The 20698-nt window shown below is 41.7% G+C and overlaps 1 protein-coding gene across 1 annotated transcript in view; it reads left to right on the forward strand.

The window, feature by feature from the left end:
* The first annotated feature begins 1654 nt into the window (after positions 1-1654).
* LOC141095848 (uncharacterized) overlaps positions 1655-20698 on the forward strand; it is an 85567-nt gene continuing 66523 nt past the window's right edge. Inside the window, exons 1-4 of the mRNA XM_073582204.1 lie at positions 1655-1803; positions 2977-4194; positions 12877-12975; positions 13903-14028. Coding sequence (XP_073438305.1) covers positions 1707-1803; positions 2977-4194; positions 12877-12975; positions 13903-14028 — 1540 coding nt within the window. The 5' untranslated portion in view covers positions 1655-1706. The remainder of the gene's footprint in view (positions 1804-2976; positions 4195-12876; positions 12976-13902; positions 14029-20698) is intronic.

Below are 20698 nucleotides of genomic sequence, written 5' to 3' on the forward strand. Positions count from 1 at the left end.
GTGCCACTGCCCACGCCCACATCCCCATCACTGTGCCACTGCCCAAGCCCACATCCCCATCACTGTGCCTCCTCCCACGCCCACATCCCCATCACTGTGCCTCCACCCACGCCAAAATCCCCATCACTTTTCCCAGCTCTCACCCACATCCCTATAACTGTATCCCTGCCCTCACCCACATCCCCATTACTGTACCCTGCCCTCACCGACTATACCCCTCATTATGCTCCTGCTTTCTTCACCCATATCCTCATCACTGTGCCCCTGTGATATGTACATCCCCATCACTGTACCCTCCCCTCACCCACTTCCCCATTACTGTGCCCTGCCCTCATCCACATCCTCATCACTCAGTCTCGGCCTTCACCCACAACTCAATCATGTGGCAGCACATAGGGGGCACTTTTAAAGTGTGTAGGTACAAAGTGAACCCTGATCCTATATGAAGGTCAATAAGGGGCATTAAATCCTTGTGGAGGCAAAGAGAAAGCATTAGTATGGTGTGGTGGCACAGAGGGAGCACTAATATTCTAATACTGTGTTAAGACATTGGTGGCACTTTTATTATGTGGAGGCACAGAGATGGCATGAGTATCAAGAAGACTCAGTGGGGGGTATTAGTAGTATGGAGGCTCAGAGAGGGGGCATTAATATAATTTGGAGGCAATGAAGGGGCATTATTACTGCCAGAGGCTCTTTGAATAGGTATTGGACTATAAAGATTGAGTGCTGTTGCTGGAAAAGCGATGAGCAAAGGTGTCTGTGTATTATATTTGACAGAGACAATTTGTGGATAGAAGAAGTCGTCATGACGGTCTGAACCCACCAGAGAGGAAAAGAAAATATGAACAAAGATTCACATACCTGTCTGCTGCTTTGTAATGGGATTTTAGCAGATGCTCTCTTAATCCAATGAATCTGTCTGGCAGGAACCTTCCTTATTCTGCCTTTATCTGCACAAACCCTCTGTATCAGCCGCAATCTCCTCACAGTACGATGATTGCGCTTAAGTTTTCGGGAAATATCTAATGTTTTCATACCTTGTCCGAGACATTACACTATGTGATGCTTTTCGGCAGCAGAGATTCTTTTTCTTTCCCATATTGCTGGAAATCTGTGGTTGCTTAATAATGTGGGCACCGAGTAACTAATTATCACAGGGGTCTGAGATTGATATCAGTGATTCAAAGATATAACACTTACAACTGTATGACACTTAGATCCAATTTGCATAGTATTTTGGAACCCGATGTACAAAGTTGTCAGACCTTTTACATATAAATCCAGAGATCCCCTTTAACCCCTATTTATCACTTATTCTCTTTTGTGGCTTGGTTTCAGTGCAGTATCTCTGCTGTATGTCGAAATTCTATCATTCCTTTATAGCATTATTCTGGACTATACATTTATTGAGATTTCGGTATTTCACCTTTTGGTTCCTCTTATGCAACTTTTCCTAAAATTGATGGATTGGCATTCAGGTGACAGGTGACATCTTATCTCTGAATTCTCTCCCTGTGAGGTTTTTGTGGATCAATATTGAGGGGAACGCACCAATGACTCCTCCCTGCAAATACAGAGAAATGGACTCTGTTCTCAATGGTAAAACAGCCCAGCAGAGACATGAGCGAGGGGGAAGCAGGTGATCCCAAAGGTGAACGACCAGACGAGGACGGACGGAACACTGATGTCTGTTCACTGTGACCATGGCTTACAGGTCCTCCTCATGGTGTCTCCATGTCTGGTGCCTTGTTATTCTCCAGCACACGTGGATCACGTCCAGTCAGCTGGCACCGACTAATGGTGAGTGTAATTTTAATATAATTTGGTATAGAATAATCTCAACTTACCTCCTGTATTACACTCCAGAGCTGCACTCACTATTCTGCTGGTGCAGTCACTGTGTACATACATTACATTACTGATCCTGAGTTACATCCTGCATTATACTCCGGAGCTGCACTCACTATTCTGCTGGTGCAGTCACTGTGTATACATACATTACATTACTGACCCTGAGTTACATCCTGCATTATACTCCAGAGCTGCACTCACTATTCTGCTGGTGCAGTCACTGTGTACATACATTACATTACTGATCCTGAGTTACCTCCTGTATTATACTCCAGAGCTGCACTCACTATTCTGCTGGTGCAGTCACTGTGTACATACATTACATTACTGATCCTGAGTTACGTCCTGTATTATACTCCAGAGCTGCACTCACTATTCTGCTGGTGCAGTCACTGTGTACATACATTACATTACTGATCCTGAGTTACATTCTGCATTATACTCCAGAGCTGCACTCACTATTCTGCTGGTGCAGTCACTGTGTATACATACATTACATTACTGATCCTGAGTTACATCCTGTATTATACCCCAGAGCTGCAATCACTATTCTACTGGTGCAGTCACTGTGTACATACATTACTGATCCTGATTTACATCCTGTATTATACTCCAAAGCTGCACTCACTATTCTGCTGGTGCACGCACTGTGTACATACATTACATTACTGATCCTGAGTTACATCCTGTATTATACTCCAGAGCTGCACTCACTATTCTGCTGGTGCAGTCACTGTGTACATACATTACATTACTGATCCTGAGTTACCTCCTGTATTATACTCCAGAGCTGCACTCACTATTCTGCTGGTGCAGTCACTGTGTACATACATTACATTACTGATCCTGAGTTACATCCTGTATTATACTCCAGAGCTGCACTCACTATTCTGCTGGTGCAGTCACTGTGTACATACATTACATGACTGATCTTGAGTTACATTCTGTATTATACCCCAGAGCTGCACTCACTATTCTGCTGGTGGAGAATTCATAATGTCCTTCTCTCTTTGGTTTGCATAAACTGAATTTGAGGACAATAATATGTAGATTTTAGTCTTAAGAAAACAATCTATGTGTAATGTTTTAGTTCTCTCCATAATTTATGCGCTTCCCTTACAGAGACACTCTGGGATAACTTTACTACAGGATCGGGCCACATCTACGCCACCGGTGAAGCAACAATCGAAACACTCCATGTCACCAAAAACAAAACATCCAGAACTTCCAATGCTACTCAAGAAACATCATGGAGTCATTTTACTACGAGACCAGACCAGGTCTTTATTACCAGTAAAGAAACCCCAGACAGTTCTCTAGAGATGTTTCCAAGTAATGTCACTTCAGGATTACACGTGACCGATATGTCACAGGACACATCTGGAAAGCCCAACTCTACCCTAGAGTCCCTCCTGAACAATACTCCTACAGGAGCGGACCAGAGCTACATCAGTCAGGAGATAACCAGATCCCCCAACATTACTCTACAGTCACACCTAGAAAATGTTACTTCTGGACCACAACTGACCTACATGATTGAGAAGACATCTGGAATCCCCAACAGTACTCTAGAGAAATATCCAAATAATGCTACTACTGGAGCCGACATGAGCTACATTACTGAGGAGGCATCTAGAGCCCCCAACATTACGCTAGAGAACTACCCAAGTAATGTCACTACAGGACCACACCTGACCTATATCACTGATGAGACATCTAGAGCCCCCAACAGTTCTCCAGAAAATTATCCAAGTAATGTCACTACAGGACTACACCTGACCTACATCACTGAAGAGACAGCTAGAGCGCCTAATAGTTTTCCAGAAAATTACCCAAGTAATATCACTCCAGGACCACACTCAACCTCTACCACTCAGTACACATCTGGTACATCTACCTCTACCTTAGAGCCATACCCAAATAATGCGACTGCAAGGCCAAACATGAGCTACGTCAGTGAGGAGACATCTAGAACCCCCAGCGTTACCACAGACAAGTACCCAAGTAACGTTACTTCGGGATCACACCTGACCTACGTCACTGAGGAAACGTTCAGAACATCCAACACTATTCTAATGTCATACCCAAATAATGGTACTACAGCAGGAGACTTGAACTTCACCAATGAGGAAACATCCAGAACCACCAACAATATTCAAGAATCCTTCTCCAATGTGACTTCTGGATCAGACTTGACCTCCCTAATGGGGGGAACAGTAAGGACCCCCAACAGTACTTTAGAAAGCAATGTTACTACAGACCCGGGTCTAGTCTACCTCAGCGAGACGACAACTGGAACCCTGAACACCAGTCTAGAGATGAACAGAACTTCTTATCCTGGTAACTATTTTTCGAGAGGTGTCAGGACAAGTATCATAAGTTGTGGCCAGACATGTGTCCATCATACTGTTGTGTTATTAGATAGTCCGATCTTGGGATTCTCACTACGAGACTTGGAAGTCAGAACCTAACTAGAGTTAGAGAGAACGTCATATCTCAGGACAACAACGGTCCTCCAGAGATGAGTCTTGGAAAAAGCTTTCACAATCTTTAAAGAATGACCATCATTATATTTTATTGTCATAAATCCATAGTACACATGAAAATAAGAAACTTTATGATATATCTTATCAGAGAAATCTGCTTCTTTCTCCTCAGGGACTGATATTTCTTTCTCAAAATCCTCAATTTTCAGATAAAATCTGTCATCAGTAAAGGCAAATTTTCCTATTACTGAGATAGAAGATGACTGTTAGTGCTCATAATGTTCTATGGATGTCTGTAACTGTCATTTCAGGAGAACTTGCAGCACAATGTCTTTGTCTGCATCTAACTCCTCCCTCTTCTTCCTCTCCGCCCACTTCATATTCATAGAACTTTAAAAGCACCAACTGTTATCTCCTCACTCAGTAATGGGAAACTCTGTCTTCAATCACTGCATACAGATTTTACTGATGAATTGAGACTGGCAAAATAGGCAGATTTCTTTGCTCAAGACATATCACAAAGTTGCTTATTTTCACGTGTTATACTGATTTATGAAATGAGAATTAAACCGGCGGTTACACGTTACTTACGGGTTACAATTTTAGGTGTATTCTAGATAGCTTCTGGATTTGCAGAGTGCAGTCTACTTTACTATAGACTGAGATCAGAATCTAAATCACTATCGATAGATAGGATGATGATCTAGAATGTGATCTACTGTAAAGACGGTGTGAGGAGAATATGGGATAATAAATCGGGATCGAAGCCAAAATCCATCAGAGATTGTGACGTAAAATTACATTGTCATTGAAAAGTGTGTGCAGGAGATTAATAGTCAAAATATCAATTCTGATGAGAGAATGGGCTGCACAGATTACATCATCGATTAATAATGACAATTGACAGAATTGTATCAATATTAATAAAGTGTTAAAAAGATGATGTTATATGGGAGTAATTGCATTATAGTGAGAGTATTAGATTATTACTGACACTGTAGAGTGTGTTCTAGATTACTACAGACATTATAGTGTTCTAGATTACTACAGACATTATAGAGTGTTCTAGATTACTAATGACTTAATAGAGAGTTCTAGATTACCACTGACATTATACAGTGTTCAAGATTACCACTGGCATAGTGTTCTAGATTACTACAGACCTTATACAGTGTTCTAGATTACTACATACATTATAGTATTCTAGATTACTACAAACATTATAGAATGTTGTAGATTACTAATGACTTAATAGAGAGCGTTCTAGACTACAACTGACATTATAGACTGTTCTGGATTACTAATTACTTAATAGAGTTCTATATTACCACTGACATTATGGAATGTTCTAGATTATTACAGACATTATAGTGTTCTAGATTAATACATTGTAGAATGTTATAGATTACAACTGCCATAGAGAGTTCTACATTACAATTGACATTATAGAGTGTTCTACAATGCTACAGACATTATAGAGATTGTTCTAGATTACTACTGATATTATAGAGCAGCCTAGATTACAAATGACATTATAGAGAGTGTTCTAGTTTACTACAGACATACAGTACTAGATTACTACTGGCATTATAGAGAATGTTATAGGTTACTACAGACATCATAGAGTGCCCTAGATTACTTCTGATATTATAGAGTGTTCTAGATTACTAATGATTTAATAGAGAGTTCTAGATTACTACTGACATTATAGAGAATGTTATAGGTTACTACAGACATAATGAGTACTAGATCACTACAGACATTATAGAGTGTTCTGGATTAATACAGACATTGTCGAGAGTGTTCTAGATGACTACCAACATTTTAATGTTCTACATTACTACTGAATTTATAGATAATGTTCTAGATCACTACTGACAATATATAGTGTTCTAAATTACTACTGACATTGTAGAGTGTTAAAGTCAGTAGTAATCTACTCTGCCCAGAGTTTATCTATGGAGCAGCTCACATCACCATTTATTTTCTCGGGTGTATTCAGCGTGTGTGTAGAATCACAGCATGCTGCGATTGTCACCGAGACTCGCCAGTGCAAGCCTATGGTTGCGAGAAAAAAAAAATCGCATAGCACTCAGACCATGCGAGTGCTGTCCGATTTTAAAGCACCGGTGTCCTTTGAAAAGCCGGCAATTCATGTGCGGCTACTGTAAAATCACACTGACAGGTTAGAATAGAATAGATAGAACAGATATATACACATAGTATACATAGATATATAGATGTTAGTGACACACACACATATATATACAGTGGGGGGAAAAAAGTATTTAGTCAGTCAGCAATAGTGCAAGTTCCACCACTTAAAAAGATGAGAGGCGTCTGTAATTTACATCATAGGTAGACCTCAACTATGGGAGACAAACTGAGAAAAAAAAATCCAGAAAATCACATTGTCTGTTTTTTTTTTCATTTTATTTGCATATTATGGTGGAAAATAAGTATTTGGTCAGAAACAAAATTTCATCTCAATACTTTGTGATATATCCTTTGTTGGCAATGACAGAGGTCAAACGTTTTCTGTAAGTCTTCACAAGGTTGCCACACACTGTTGTTGGTATGTTGGCCCATTCCTCCATGCAGATCTCCTCTAGAGCAGTGATGTTTTTGGCTTTTCGCTTGGCAACACGGACTTTAAACTCCCTCCAAAGGTTTTCTATAGGGTTGAGATCTGGAGACTGGCTAGGCCACTCCAGGACCTTGAAATGCTTCTTACGAAGCCACTCCTTCGTTGCCCTGGCGGTGTGCTTTGGATCATTGTCATATTGAAAGACCCAGCCACGTTTCATCTTCAATGCCCTTGCTGATGGAAGGAGGTTTGCACTCAAAATCTCACGATACATGGCCCCATTCATTCTTTCATGTACCCGGATCAGTCGTCCTGGCCCCTTTGCAGAGAAACAGCCCCAAAGCATGATGTTTCCACCACCATGCTTTACAGTAGGTATGGTGTTTGATGGATGCAACTCAGTATTCTTTTTCCTCCAAACACGACAAGTTGTGTTTCTACCAAACAGTTCCAGTTTGGTTTCATCAGACCATAGGACATTCTCCCAAAACTCCTCTGGATCATCCAAATGCTCTCTAGCAAACTTCAGACGGGCCCGGACATGTACAGGCTTAAGCAGTGGGACACGTCTGGCACTGCAGGATCTGAGTCCATGGTGGCGTAGTGTGTTACTTATGGTAGGCCTTGTTACATTGGTCCCAGCTCTCTGCAGTTCATTCACTAGGTCCCCCCGCGTGGTTCTGGGATTTTTGCTCACCGTTCTTGTGATCATTCTGACCCCACGGGGTGGGATTTTGCGTGGAGCACCAGATCGAGGGAGATTATCAGTGGTCTTGTATGTCTTCCATTTTCTAATTATTGCTCCCACAGTTGATTTCTTCACTCCAAGCTGGTTGGCTATTGCAGATTCAGTCTTCCCAGCCTGGTGCAGGGCTACAATTTTGTTTCTGGTGTCCTTTGACAGCTCTTTGGTCTTCACCATAGTGGAGTTTGGAGTCAGACTGTTTGAGGGTGTGCACAGGTGTCTTTTTATACTGATAACAAGTTTAAACAGGTGCCATTACTACAGGTAATGAGTGGAGGAAAGAGGAGACTCTTAAAGAAGAAGTTACAGGTCTGTGAGAGCCAGAAATCTTGATTGCTTGTTTCTGACCAAATACTTATTTTCCACCATAATATGCAAATAAAATGAAAAAAAAACTGACAATGTGATTTTCTGGATTTTTTTTTCTCAGTTTGTCTCCCATAGTTGAGGTCTACCTATGATGTAAATTACAGACGCCTCTCATCTTTTTAAGTGGTGGAACTTGCACTGTTGCTGACTGACTAAATACTTTTTTTCTCCACTGTATATATATATATATTTATTTTGCATAGATGGAAGAATAGCTGATAATACATCTGCCAGGATCTGTCAATTACATTCAGTAAAGACAAATGGAATAGGTAGATATATACATGGCACTGACAAAAAAAATTAATACAGTGTGTGTGCAACTTACTGGACATGTATTTAGTTAATAAGATTATTTTTCTGAAAAAAATGGCATTGTAAGAAAACACAGACACCCAGAAAAAAGTCCTTTAATTGAAAGAATGACATAGACTCCTTTAATATTCTTAATTAAACCATACTTACGACATCGCCCATTTCCCTGATGCCCTCGTCATCTGCAAAAGAGGTAAAAAAACAAACAACAAAATTCCTCAGCTTTCCGCAGAGATGCTTTTAATCCATTAGTCCCATGACGGGTCCAGCTCTGCTACATCTAGATGGCAGGCTGCATGGTGAGACAGCTAGTATTAGATGTTTTTCTTACATTATTTCTTTATATAAAGCTCAAAGTGTGTATGTGTATGTGTGTGTGTATGTCCGGGATAGGCATCCGCACCGTCGCAGCTACAGCCACAAAATTTGGCACAGTCACACGTCTGGACCCCGAGAGCATCCTAAGCTATGTTGTGAGGCGAAATTTTAACCCCGTGCGTTCCAATTCACCAAACAATTTTGCCCCTATCTACATACTGGGGAAAAAGTGTGTGTGCGTCAAGCTCCGCCCCTCATTATGATGTAATAATGCCCCTATTTGCATACTGGGGAAGCAGTGTGTGCGTATCAAGCCCCGCCCCTCATTATGATGTTATAATGGTTGCCATGGCGACGCTGATGTCATCATAGTATGACCTATGTCATCGTAGGTCATAATGGTTGACTATGGTATGGAGGATGTGTGATGGGTATATGGGCATGGGACTATGGGATGGAGGATATGTATGATGGGTATATGGGCACAGGACTATGGGATGGAGGATATGTATGATGGGTATATGGGCACAGGACTATGGGATGGAGGATATGTATGATGGGTATATGGGCACAGGACTATGGGATGGAGGATATGTATGATGGGTATATGGGCACTCGACTATGGGATGGAGGATATGTATGATGGGTATATGGGCACTCGACTATGGGATGGAGGATATGTATGATGGGTATATGGGCACTCGACTATGGGATGGAGGATGTGTGATGGGTATATGGGCACGGGACTATGGGATGGAGGATATGTATGATGGGTATATGGGCACTGGACTATGGGATGGAGGATATGTATGATGGGTATATGGGCACTCGACTATGGGATGGAGGATATGTATGATGGGTATATGGGCACTGGACTATGGGATGGAGGATATGTATGATGGGTATATGGGCACTGGACTATGGGATGGAGGATATGTATGATGGGTATATGGGCACTGGACTATGGGATGGAGGATATGTATGATGGGTATATGGGCACGGGACTATGGGATGGAGGATGTGTGATGGGTATATGGGCACGGGACTATGGGATGGAGGATATGTATGATGGGTATATGGGCACTGGACTATGGGATGGAGGATATGTATGATGGGTATATGGGCACAGGACTATGGGATGGAGGATATGTATGATGGGTATATGGGCACTCGACTATGGGATGGAGGATATGTATGATGGGTATATGGGCACTGGACTATGGGATGGAGAATATGTATGATGGGTATATGGGCACGGGACTATGGGATGGAGGATATGTATGATGGGTATATGGGCACAGGACTATGGGATGGAGGATATGTATGATGGGTATATGGGCACTGGACTATGGGATGGAGGATATGTATGATGGGTATATGGGCACAGGACTATGGGATGGAGGATATGTATGATGGGTATATGGGCACTCGACTATGGGATGGAGGATATGTATGATGGGTATATGGGCACTCGACTATGGGATGGAGGATATGTATGATGGGTGTATGGGCATGGGACTATAGGATGGAGGATATGTATGATGGGTATATGGGCATGGGACTATGGGATGGAGGATATGTATGATGGGTATATGGGCATGGGACTATGGGATGGTGGATGTATGATGGGTATATGGGCACTCGACTATGGGATGGAGGATATGTATGATGGGTATATGGGCACTCGACTATGGGATGGAGGATATGTATGATGGGTATATGGGCACTCGACTATGGGATGGAGGATATGTATGATGGGTGTATGGGCATGGGACTATAGGATGGAGGATATGTATGATGGGTATATGGGCATGGGACTATGGGATGGAGGATATGTATGATGGGTATATGGGCACGGGCCTATGGGATCGTGGATATGTGTGATGGGTATATGGGCACGGGACTATGGGATGGAGGATATGTATGATGGGTATATGGGCACTTGACTATGGGATGGAGGATATGTATGATGGGTATATGGGCACTCGACTATGGGATGGAGGATATGTATGATGGGTATATGGGCACTCGACTATGGGATGGAGGATATGTATGATGGGTGTATGGGCATGGGACTATGGGATGGAGGATATGTATGATGGGTATATGGGCATGGGACTATGGGATGGAGGATATGTATGATGGGTGTATGGGCATGGGACTATGGGATGGAGGATATGTATGATGGGTATATGGGCACTGGACTATGGGATGGAGGATGTGTGATGGGTATATGGGCACGGGACTATGGGTTGGAGAATGTGTGTTGGGTATATGGGCATGGGACTATGGGATGGAGGATGTATGATGGGTATATGGGCACAGGACTATGGGATGGAGGATATGTATGATGGGTATATGGGCACTCGACTATGGGATGGAGGATATGTATGATGGGTGTATGGGTATGGGACTATGGGATGGAGGATGTGTGATGGGTATATGGGCATGGAACTATGGGATGGAGGATATGTATGATGGGTATATGGGCATGGGACTATGGGATGGAGGATGTGTGATGGGTATATGGGCATGGAACTATGGGATGGAGGATATGTATGATGGGTATATGGGCACTGGACTATGGGATGGAGAATATGTATGATGGGTATATGGGCACGGGACTATGAGATGAAGGATGTGTGATGGGTATATGGGCACTCGACTATGGGATGGCGAATATGTGTGATGGGTATATGGGCACGGGACTATGGGATGGAGGATGTGTGATGGATATATGGGCACGGGACTATGGGATGGAGGATGTGTGATGGGTATATGGGCACGGGACTATGGGTTGGAGGATGTGTGTTGGGTATATGGGCATGGGACTATGGGATGGAGGATGTATGATGGGTATATGGGCACAGGACTATGGGATGGAGGATATGTATGATGGGTATATGGGCACTCGACTATGGGATGGAGGATATGTATGATGGGTGTATGGGCATGGGACTATGGGATGGAGGATATGTATGATGGGTATATGGGCACAGGACTATGGAATGGAGGATATGTATGATGGGTATATGCGCACTCGACTATGGGATGGAGGATATGTATGATGGGTGTATGGGCATGGGACTATGGGATGGAGGATATGTATGATGGGTATATGGGCATGGGACTATGGGATCGTGGATATGTGTGATGGGTATATGGGCACGGGACTATGGGATGGAGGATATGTATGATGGGTATATGGGCACTCGACTATGGGATGGAGGATATGTATGATGGGTATATGGGCACTGGACTATGGGATGGAGGATGTGTGATGGGTATATGGGCACTCGACTATGGGATGGAGGATATGTATGATGGGTATATGGGCACTCGACTATGGGATGGAGGATATGTATGATGGGTGTATGGGCATGGGACTATGGGATGGAGGATATGTATGATGGGTATATGGGCACGGGACTATGGGATGGAGGATGTGTGATGGGTATATGGGCACTCGAATATGGGATTGAGGATATGTATGATGGGTATATGGGCACTTGACTATGGGATGGAGGATATGTATGATGGGTATATGGGCATGGGACTATGGGATGGAGGATGTGTGATGGGTATATGGGCACTCGACTATGGGATGGAGGATATGTATGATGGGTATATGGGCATGGGACTATGGGATGGAGGATATGTATGATGGGTATATGGGCATGGGACTATGGGATGGAGGATATGTATGATGGGTATATGGGCATGGGACTATGGGATGGAGGATATGTATGATGGCTATATGGGCATGCGACTATGGGATGGAGAATATGTATGATGGGTATATGGGCACTGGACTATGGGATGGAGGATGTGTGATGGGTATATGGGCACTCGACTATGGGATCGTGGATATGTATGATGGGTATATGGGCACGGGACTATGGGATGGAGGATATGTATGATGGGTAAATGGGCACGGGACTATGGGATGGCGGATATGTATGACGGGTATATGATGGGTATATGGGCATGGGACTATGGGATGGAGGATATGTATGATGGGTATATGGGCACGGGCCTATGGGATCGTGGATATGTATGATGGGTATATGGGCACGGGTCTATGGGATGGAGGATAATTATAATTTGCTATAACTAACCACAGTTAGTTACTATGCCCGGGCAGCGCCGGGCTCTTCAGCTAGTATTAGATGTTTTTCTTACATTATTTCTTTATATTTCAGATATTATTAATCCACTATATGCGATCGATACGATCACTGAGGCTCCCGCAACTTGGACCCCAATCACGTCTGTACAGACAGGAGGAACTTTTTTGATAAGTACGAAACCTGAACTATAATACTATTGACAGGACGTGTTACAGCTGATTGGATGTGTTGGGGGGGTTACTTTGTCCCCATTTTACAGTATTTGGAGCTTAGGAAGAAGAGTCAACTGAATTCTCTAAATAGAAAACCAAAGACATAGGCACCGTTTCATTACTTGCGTTTTTATTTTTTATCTAGATCTTTTCCCTTGCTTAAATCACTGTGCTTTTTTGCAACAAATTCCTCAAAATATCACACACAGAACATAAATGTTGTGCAATGTTAAAAATGTTCCTTATGTTTTGTCTTTAAACATTTTTGTGATTTTCTTAATGCGAACAGTGGATTGCTTCTCAATATGTCACGAAAATTGGCTAAGAAAAATACTAGCATGCATATACATTTAAACTTTTTGAAAAGTCTTAAATGATAAATTAGGAGAAAACATCTGAAAGGCCCCAACCAGCGCTTGCAAAAACAAATACAAAAAAAATACAGACACATAAAAATTTTACTTCAAAAAGGCGCAAATGTAAAGATGAATGTGACACAAACAAAAAACAGGCACAAAACATTACAAAAAACATTAAAACCCCTACACAAAGGTAGTGATAAATCGACCCCATAGTTCTCATCATAGTAAAAAAGTGTTTGGAGTCTCTATTCACTGGGGTGCGGTTCGTTCCCATCGCTGCCCTCTTATTTTTCTGAGGCCACAGAATTGGCTTGTTAGCAAATGGTCCTATGATTTTTTTAATTGCCTGCATCTCTCACTGCAAGCTTGGAGTTGAAATTTTGTAAACCTGAAGATCTGTAGGTTAGACACTGCTCATTCAACATCATATGCCACGTTGTGAATGTTAGCATTGTGACATCTAATGGCAAAGAAGGACTGCATGTCTTCAGCTGAGTCGCCTAAAAGTGCTAATCTTATTACAGGCACAGTGCACTGTTTCCAGGATGCAGATTGCCCACCCTTCACCATGTGCTCACTACAGGGGGCGCTCCACATATGTCAGTGTCATCTGGGATACTTTTTCCATCAGTACTTGGGATGCGTGGCAGGTAAAATTCCAATAATGCATATAAATCTTTTGCTAATAACCTTTTTTTATCTACTAACCTCCAACTGACTGATAAGCAGATGTATCTAAGACACATAAACATGTTTAGATCAGAAAACAAAAATGTTCACTCTAAATTGTATTAAATATAAGAATAACATATTATTCACTGAAATCATTAAAAATAACAGAACGCTACTGGTATCAAAATTACAAACAACTTGAATCAAAACCTAAATAAGAAAAATATTAATTTTTATGTAGAAAATTATGAGTACTATAATACTGCTCCTATGTACAAGAATATAACTACCGTACTATAATACTGCCCCTATGTGCTAAAATATAACTACTATAATACTGTTCCTATATACAAGAATATAACTACTATAATACTGCTTCCTATGTACAAGAATATCACTACTATAATACTGCCCCTATGTACAAGAATATAACTACTATAATACTGCTCCTATGTACAAGAATATAACTACTATAATACTGCCCCCTATGTACAAGAATATAAGTACTATAATACTGCCCCCTATGTACAAGAATATAACTACTATAATACTTCTGCTATGTACAAGAATATAACTACTATAATACTGCCCCCTATGTACAAGAATATAAGTACTATAATACTGCCCCCTATGTACAAGAATATGACTACTATAATACTGTCCCTATATACAAGAATACAGCTACCATAATACTGCCCCTATGTACAAGAATATAACTACTATAATACTGCACCTATGTACAAGAATATCACTACTATAATACTGCCCCTATGTACAAGAATATAACTACTATAATACTGCCCCTATGTACAAGAATATGACTACTATAATACCACCCCTATATACAAGAATACAGCTACCATAATACTGCCCCTATGTACAAGAATATAACTACTATAATACTGCTCCTATGTACAAGAATATAACTACTATAATACTGCCCCCTATGTACAAGAATATAAGTACTATAATACTGCCCCCTATGTACAAGAATATAACTACTATAATACTGCTCCTATGTACAAGAATATAACTACTATAATACTGCCCCCTATGTACAAGAATATAAGTACTATAATACTGCCCCCTATGTACAAGAATATGACTACTATAATACCGCCCCTATATACAAGAATACAGCTACCATAATACTGCCCCTATGTACAAGAATATAACTACTATAATACTGCACCTATGTACAAGAATATCACTACTATAATACTGCCCCTATGTACAAGAATATAACTACTATAATACTGCCCCTATGTACAAGAATATGACTACTATAATACCACCCCTATATACAAGAATACAGCTACCATAATACTGCCCCTATGTACAAGAATATAACTACTATAATACTGCACCTATGTACAAGAATATAACTACTATAATACTGTCCCTATGTACAAGAATATAACTACTATAATACTGTCCCTATATACAAGAATACAGCTACCATAATACTGCCCCTATGTACAAGAATATAACTACTAAAATACTGCCCCTATGTACAAGAATATCACTACTATAATACTGCTCCTATGTACAAGAATATAACTACTATAATACTGTCCCTATGTACAAGAATATAACTACTATAATACTGCCCCTATGTACAAGAATATAACTACTATAATACTGCTCCTATGTACAAGAATATAACTACTATAATACTGCTCTTATGTACAAGAATATAACTACTATAATACTGTCCCTATGTACAAGAATATAACTACTATAATACTGCTCCTATATTCAAGAATAATAACTACTATAATACTGCCCCTATGTACAAGAATATAACTACTATAATACTGCCCCTATATTCAAGAATATAACTACTATAATACTGCCCCTATGTACAAGAATATAACTACTATAATACTGCTCCTATGTACAAGAATATAACTACTATAATACTGCTCCTATGTACAAGAATATAACTACTAGAATACTGCCCCATGTACAAGAATATAACTACTATAATACTGCCCCATGTACAAGAATATAACTACTATAATACTGCTCCTATGTACAAGAATATAACTACTATAATACTGCTCCTATGTACAAGAATATCACTACTATAATACTGCCCCTATGTACAAGAATATAACTACTATAATACTGCCCATATGTACAAGAATATAACTACTACAGTCATATGTTAAAGTTTGGGCACCCCTATTAATGTTAACCTTTATTCTTTATAACAATTTTGGTTTTTGCAACAGCTATTTCAGTTTCATATATCTAATAGCTGATGGACTCAGTTATATTTCTGAATTCAAATGAGGTTTATTGTACTAACAGAAAATGTGCAATCTGCATTTAAACAAAATTTGACTGGTGCAAAAGTATGGGCACCTCAACATAAAAGTGACATTAATATTTCGTAAATCCTCCTTTTGCAAAAATAACAGCCTCTAGTCGCTTCCTGTAGCTATTAATGAGATCCTGGATCCTGGATGAAGGTATTTGTGACCATTCCTGTTTACAAAACAATTCCAGTTCAGTTAAGTTTGATGGTCGCCGAGCATGGACAGCCCGCTTCAAATCATCCCACAGATGTTCAATGATATTCAGGTCTGGGGACTGGGATGGCCATTCCAGAACATTGTAATCGTTCCTCTGCATGAATGCCTGAGTAGATTTGGAGCAGTGTTTTGAATCATTGTCTTGCTGAATTATCCATCCCCTGCGTAACTTCAACTTTGTCACTGATTCTTGCACATTATTGTCAAGAATCTGCTGATACTGAGTTGAATCCATGCGACCCTCAACTTTAACAAGATTCCCGGTGCTGGCATTGGCCACACAGCCCCAAAGCATGATGGAACCTCCACCAAATTTTACTGTGGGTAGCAAGTGTTTTTCTTGGAATGCTGTGTTTTTTAGCCTCCATGCATAACGCCTTTTTGTATGACCAAACAACTCAATCTTTGTTTCATCAGTCCACAGGACCTTCTTCCAAAATGTAACTGGCTTGTCCAAATGTGCTTTTGCATACCTCAGGCGACTCTGTTTGTGGCGTGCTTGCAGAAACGGCTTGTTTCGCATCACTCTCCCATACAGCTTCTCCTTGGGCAAAGTGCGCTGTATTGTTGACCGATGCACAGTGACACCATCTGCAGCAAGATGATGCTGCAGGTCTTTGGAGGTGGTCTGTGGATTGTCCTTGACTGTTCTCACCATTCTTCTTCTCTGCCTTTCTGATATTTTTCTTGGCCTGCCACTTCTGGGCTTAACAAGAACTGTACCTGTGTTCTTCCATTTCCTTACTATGTTCCTCACAGTGGAAACTGACAGGTTAAATCTCTGAGACAACTTTTTGTATCCTTCCCCTGAAAAGCTATGTTGAATAATCTTTGTTTTCAGATCATTTGAGAGTTGTTTTGAGGAGCCCATGATGCCACTCTTCATAGGAGAATCAAATAGGAGAACTACTTGCAAGTGGCCACCTTAAATACCTTTTCTCATGATTTGATACACCTGGCTATGAAGTTCAAAGCTCAATGAGGTTACAAAACCAATTTAGTGCTTCAGGAAGTCAGTAAAAAGTAGTTAGGAGTGTTCAAATCAAGAAAATGATAAGGGTGCCCATACTTTTGCACCGGTCAAATTTTGTTTAAATGCAGATTGCACATTTTTTGTTAGTACAATAAACCTCATTTGAATCCAGAAATATAACTGCGTCCATCAGTTATTAGATATATGAAACTGAAATAGCTGTTGCAAAAACCAAAATTGTTATAAAGAAAAAAGGTTAACATTGATAGGGGTGCCCAAACTTTAACATATGACTGTATAAGGCTACTTTCACACATCAGGTTTTCGGCGTCAGGCGCGATCCGGCGTCGTGCCGGAATGCCGGATCCGGCAAATGTTTTGTAAAACCTGATGTGCCGGATCCGGTTTTCTGCCGGATCCGTCTTGTTCTTGACAGACAAAACCGGATCCGTCTCATCCGGTTCATCCGTTTTTCTATCCGTTTTTTCGACGGATTACGCCGGATCCGGTTTTTAAAATTGACCCTTGTGGCCCCTCAAGGCAGAGTACACTGGCAGGATGACAGAGTGTGAAAGATTTGTGCCCTAACCAAACTTGTGTACCTTCTGGACCAACAGTATATACCTTTGCCAACCAAAGTTGGCTATCTTGTCATGGTCTTACTATTTTTAGCTTTAGGCCACAGGTGTGTACCTGGTTGTGTTTTATGCAAAGTATTTCACCTTTTAACAAAAGTTGTGTACATTGGTAGGAAATCACCAACAATAAACACAACTTTTTAGGTGAAATACTTTGCTTCAAACACAACCAGGAACACAACTGTGGCAAAAAGCTAAAATTTACCCACAGTTATATACCTGGTTTTGAATACCTTTTTACCTTTGAAATACCCTGTATTTAACCTTTTTTTTAAACATAGTTCGCCGCAGAAAGAAATGACAGACAACCATTGTGAAACGATAATTTAACTTTTATTTAAAATTTTTTTTTTTTTTTTTAAATTTTTTAAAGTGCAAATAACTTTTTTAATAAAGGTTTTAAACCCAATGGGCATTTTTATTACAAAAAACACATTACAATTCTGTGTATTGTGGGGTGGAAATACTGCTGGAGGGGCTGCGGGACACTTCGACACTGGGAGTGTGGAGAGAGCACTGGGATCGTGGTGGGGAAGGAACAGTTAGAGGTGAAGGTGTGGAAAAAACTACAGAATGGGTGGACATGTGGGAGGCAGAAGAGGTGGTGGGCGGTGGAGTGGAGGGTTGGGCAGGGACTGTAGGAGCAGATGATGTTGATGGAAAGTTGTATGGGGAAGGAGTTTGGTACGGGGAAGGAGTTTGGTACAGGGCAGGTTGCTGGAAGTGGGGAGATGACTGGTACTGGGGAGGTTGCTGGTACTGGGCAGGTTGCTGGTATGTAGTAGGAGGGGGAGGATGAAAAGTGGCTGGAGGGGGTGCAGATGTAATAGGAGGGGGAGGATGGAAAGTGGCTGGAGGGGGTGCAGATATAATAGGAGGGGGAGGATGGAAAGTGGCTGGAGGGGGTGCAGGTGGAGGAACTACAGTGGTGGGAGGTGGAGGTTGGGAGGTAACCTGCTGTAGAGCACCGTGGCACGAATGCATTACATGCATCTGCTGGGCAGGAGAGAGCGTTTCCATGCGCTCCACAACAGACCTGAAAAAGGTGTGGTTTGGCGAAGATCTTGCTTCTGAATGCATGGTTTGCAGAAGTGTCTTCACCTCCAGAATGCTGGAGTTGATCTGCTGATAGCCTGCGGAGATTTGCTCTGACAAGACTTTTAGACAGTTCTGGAAAGATGCATTCAGATGCAAGAACTCTTGCGCATAACTCTTTTCCTGACCCCTCTGCCGCAGCCGCCCAGTACCCGCAGGTGTACTAGAGGTGGCAGGGGCAGAAGGGTGGGGTAAAGGGAAAGCGATCTCCTCACCAGCAGCTTCATGTAATGTAGGCGGCCACGATGCTCCTGTGCTGGTGGATGGGACAGATGGGTCGAATGTGTGGGAAGGCTGGGAAGGTGCAGATGTACCGGGGCGGTCGAAGTGTCCCTCGGTGCCGGTCTCCTCAGGGATCGCCTCAGAAGGGTCCAATCGTGCAGGCTCCCGAGTGCTGCTCACCGTGCTGTGGAATAAAGAGAAAAAAAAACAATTAAAATACTGACATGGTATGGCCCTGGCTGAAAAAAAAAAGTTACATCTTTTTCACATGTGGTGTGTAATATTTACCTTCTGGTGACCATTGTTTCCCGGAGGAACGACAGGGCTCGTGCGTACTTGTACTTGCTCCTGCGTCCTCCAGATCCACTCGGGGCCCGCATCTCTTTATTGAACTCCTTCTTGAAACGATCCCTCACAGACCGCCACCGATTCACAATTCTGTTCCCTGAAACGAGAAAGGACAAAGTGGTTAGTATACAACATCAGTGTTTCCCAAACTCCAGTCCTCATGGTCCCCAGGGGTCATGTTTTCAGGATTTCAATAGTAAATAGAAATCCTGAACACATGATCCGTGGGGACCACGAGGACTGGAGTTCGGGAAACACTGGTTTACATCAAGCAACCGGTACTGTATATACTTACGCTCTTTAATCTGGTCCCGAGCTTCGAGGTCCTCCCAGCGGCCCACAAGGAGCGAACAGATTTCCTCCCAGAGTCGTCGGGTAACGATCAGGTCAGCGTGGCGGCGGTCAGCCATATTCCAGAGCGGCTCCCTTTCTTTGACGAGATCGATGAGGTGGTCCACATCAATCCCTCCATCCTCACCGTCAGAGTCGGGAGCACGCTGTGAAGGCTGTTAAAGAAAAAGACAAAAATAACATAATTAGCCTCCACAAAAGAAATGAAATAAAAAGTGCAAAAAAACAAAGCAAAAATATTTATACTTACACGCTGGTGACCGCCGCGTTGCTGTCGCCGACGACCCTGGGAGGCACTGCGAGGACCTCTTGGCCGAGCCCCAGATTGGGAAGACTAGAGAAGAAAACAAAAAATGTTATGTCTTTGGATGTAGGCATTTGTTTGCTGTGTGTGGTCTGCAGAACATTGTTTTCTATGTGTTGTGTGTAGTGTGATGTTGTGTTTCTGCGTTTGATGCAAAAAACTTACAAATTGTGAGCC

Source organism: Dendrobates tinctorius, unplaced genomic scaffold (assembly GCF_039654945.1).
Source record: "Dendrobates tinctorius isolate UK_male_01 unplaced genomic scaffold, ASM3965494v1 ptg000070l, whole genome shotgun sequence".
Classification (NCBI taxonomy): domain Eukaryota; kingdom Metazoa; phylum Chordata; class Amphibia; order Anura; family Dendrobatidae; genus Dendrobates; species Dendrobates tinctorius.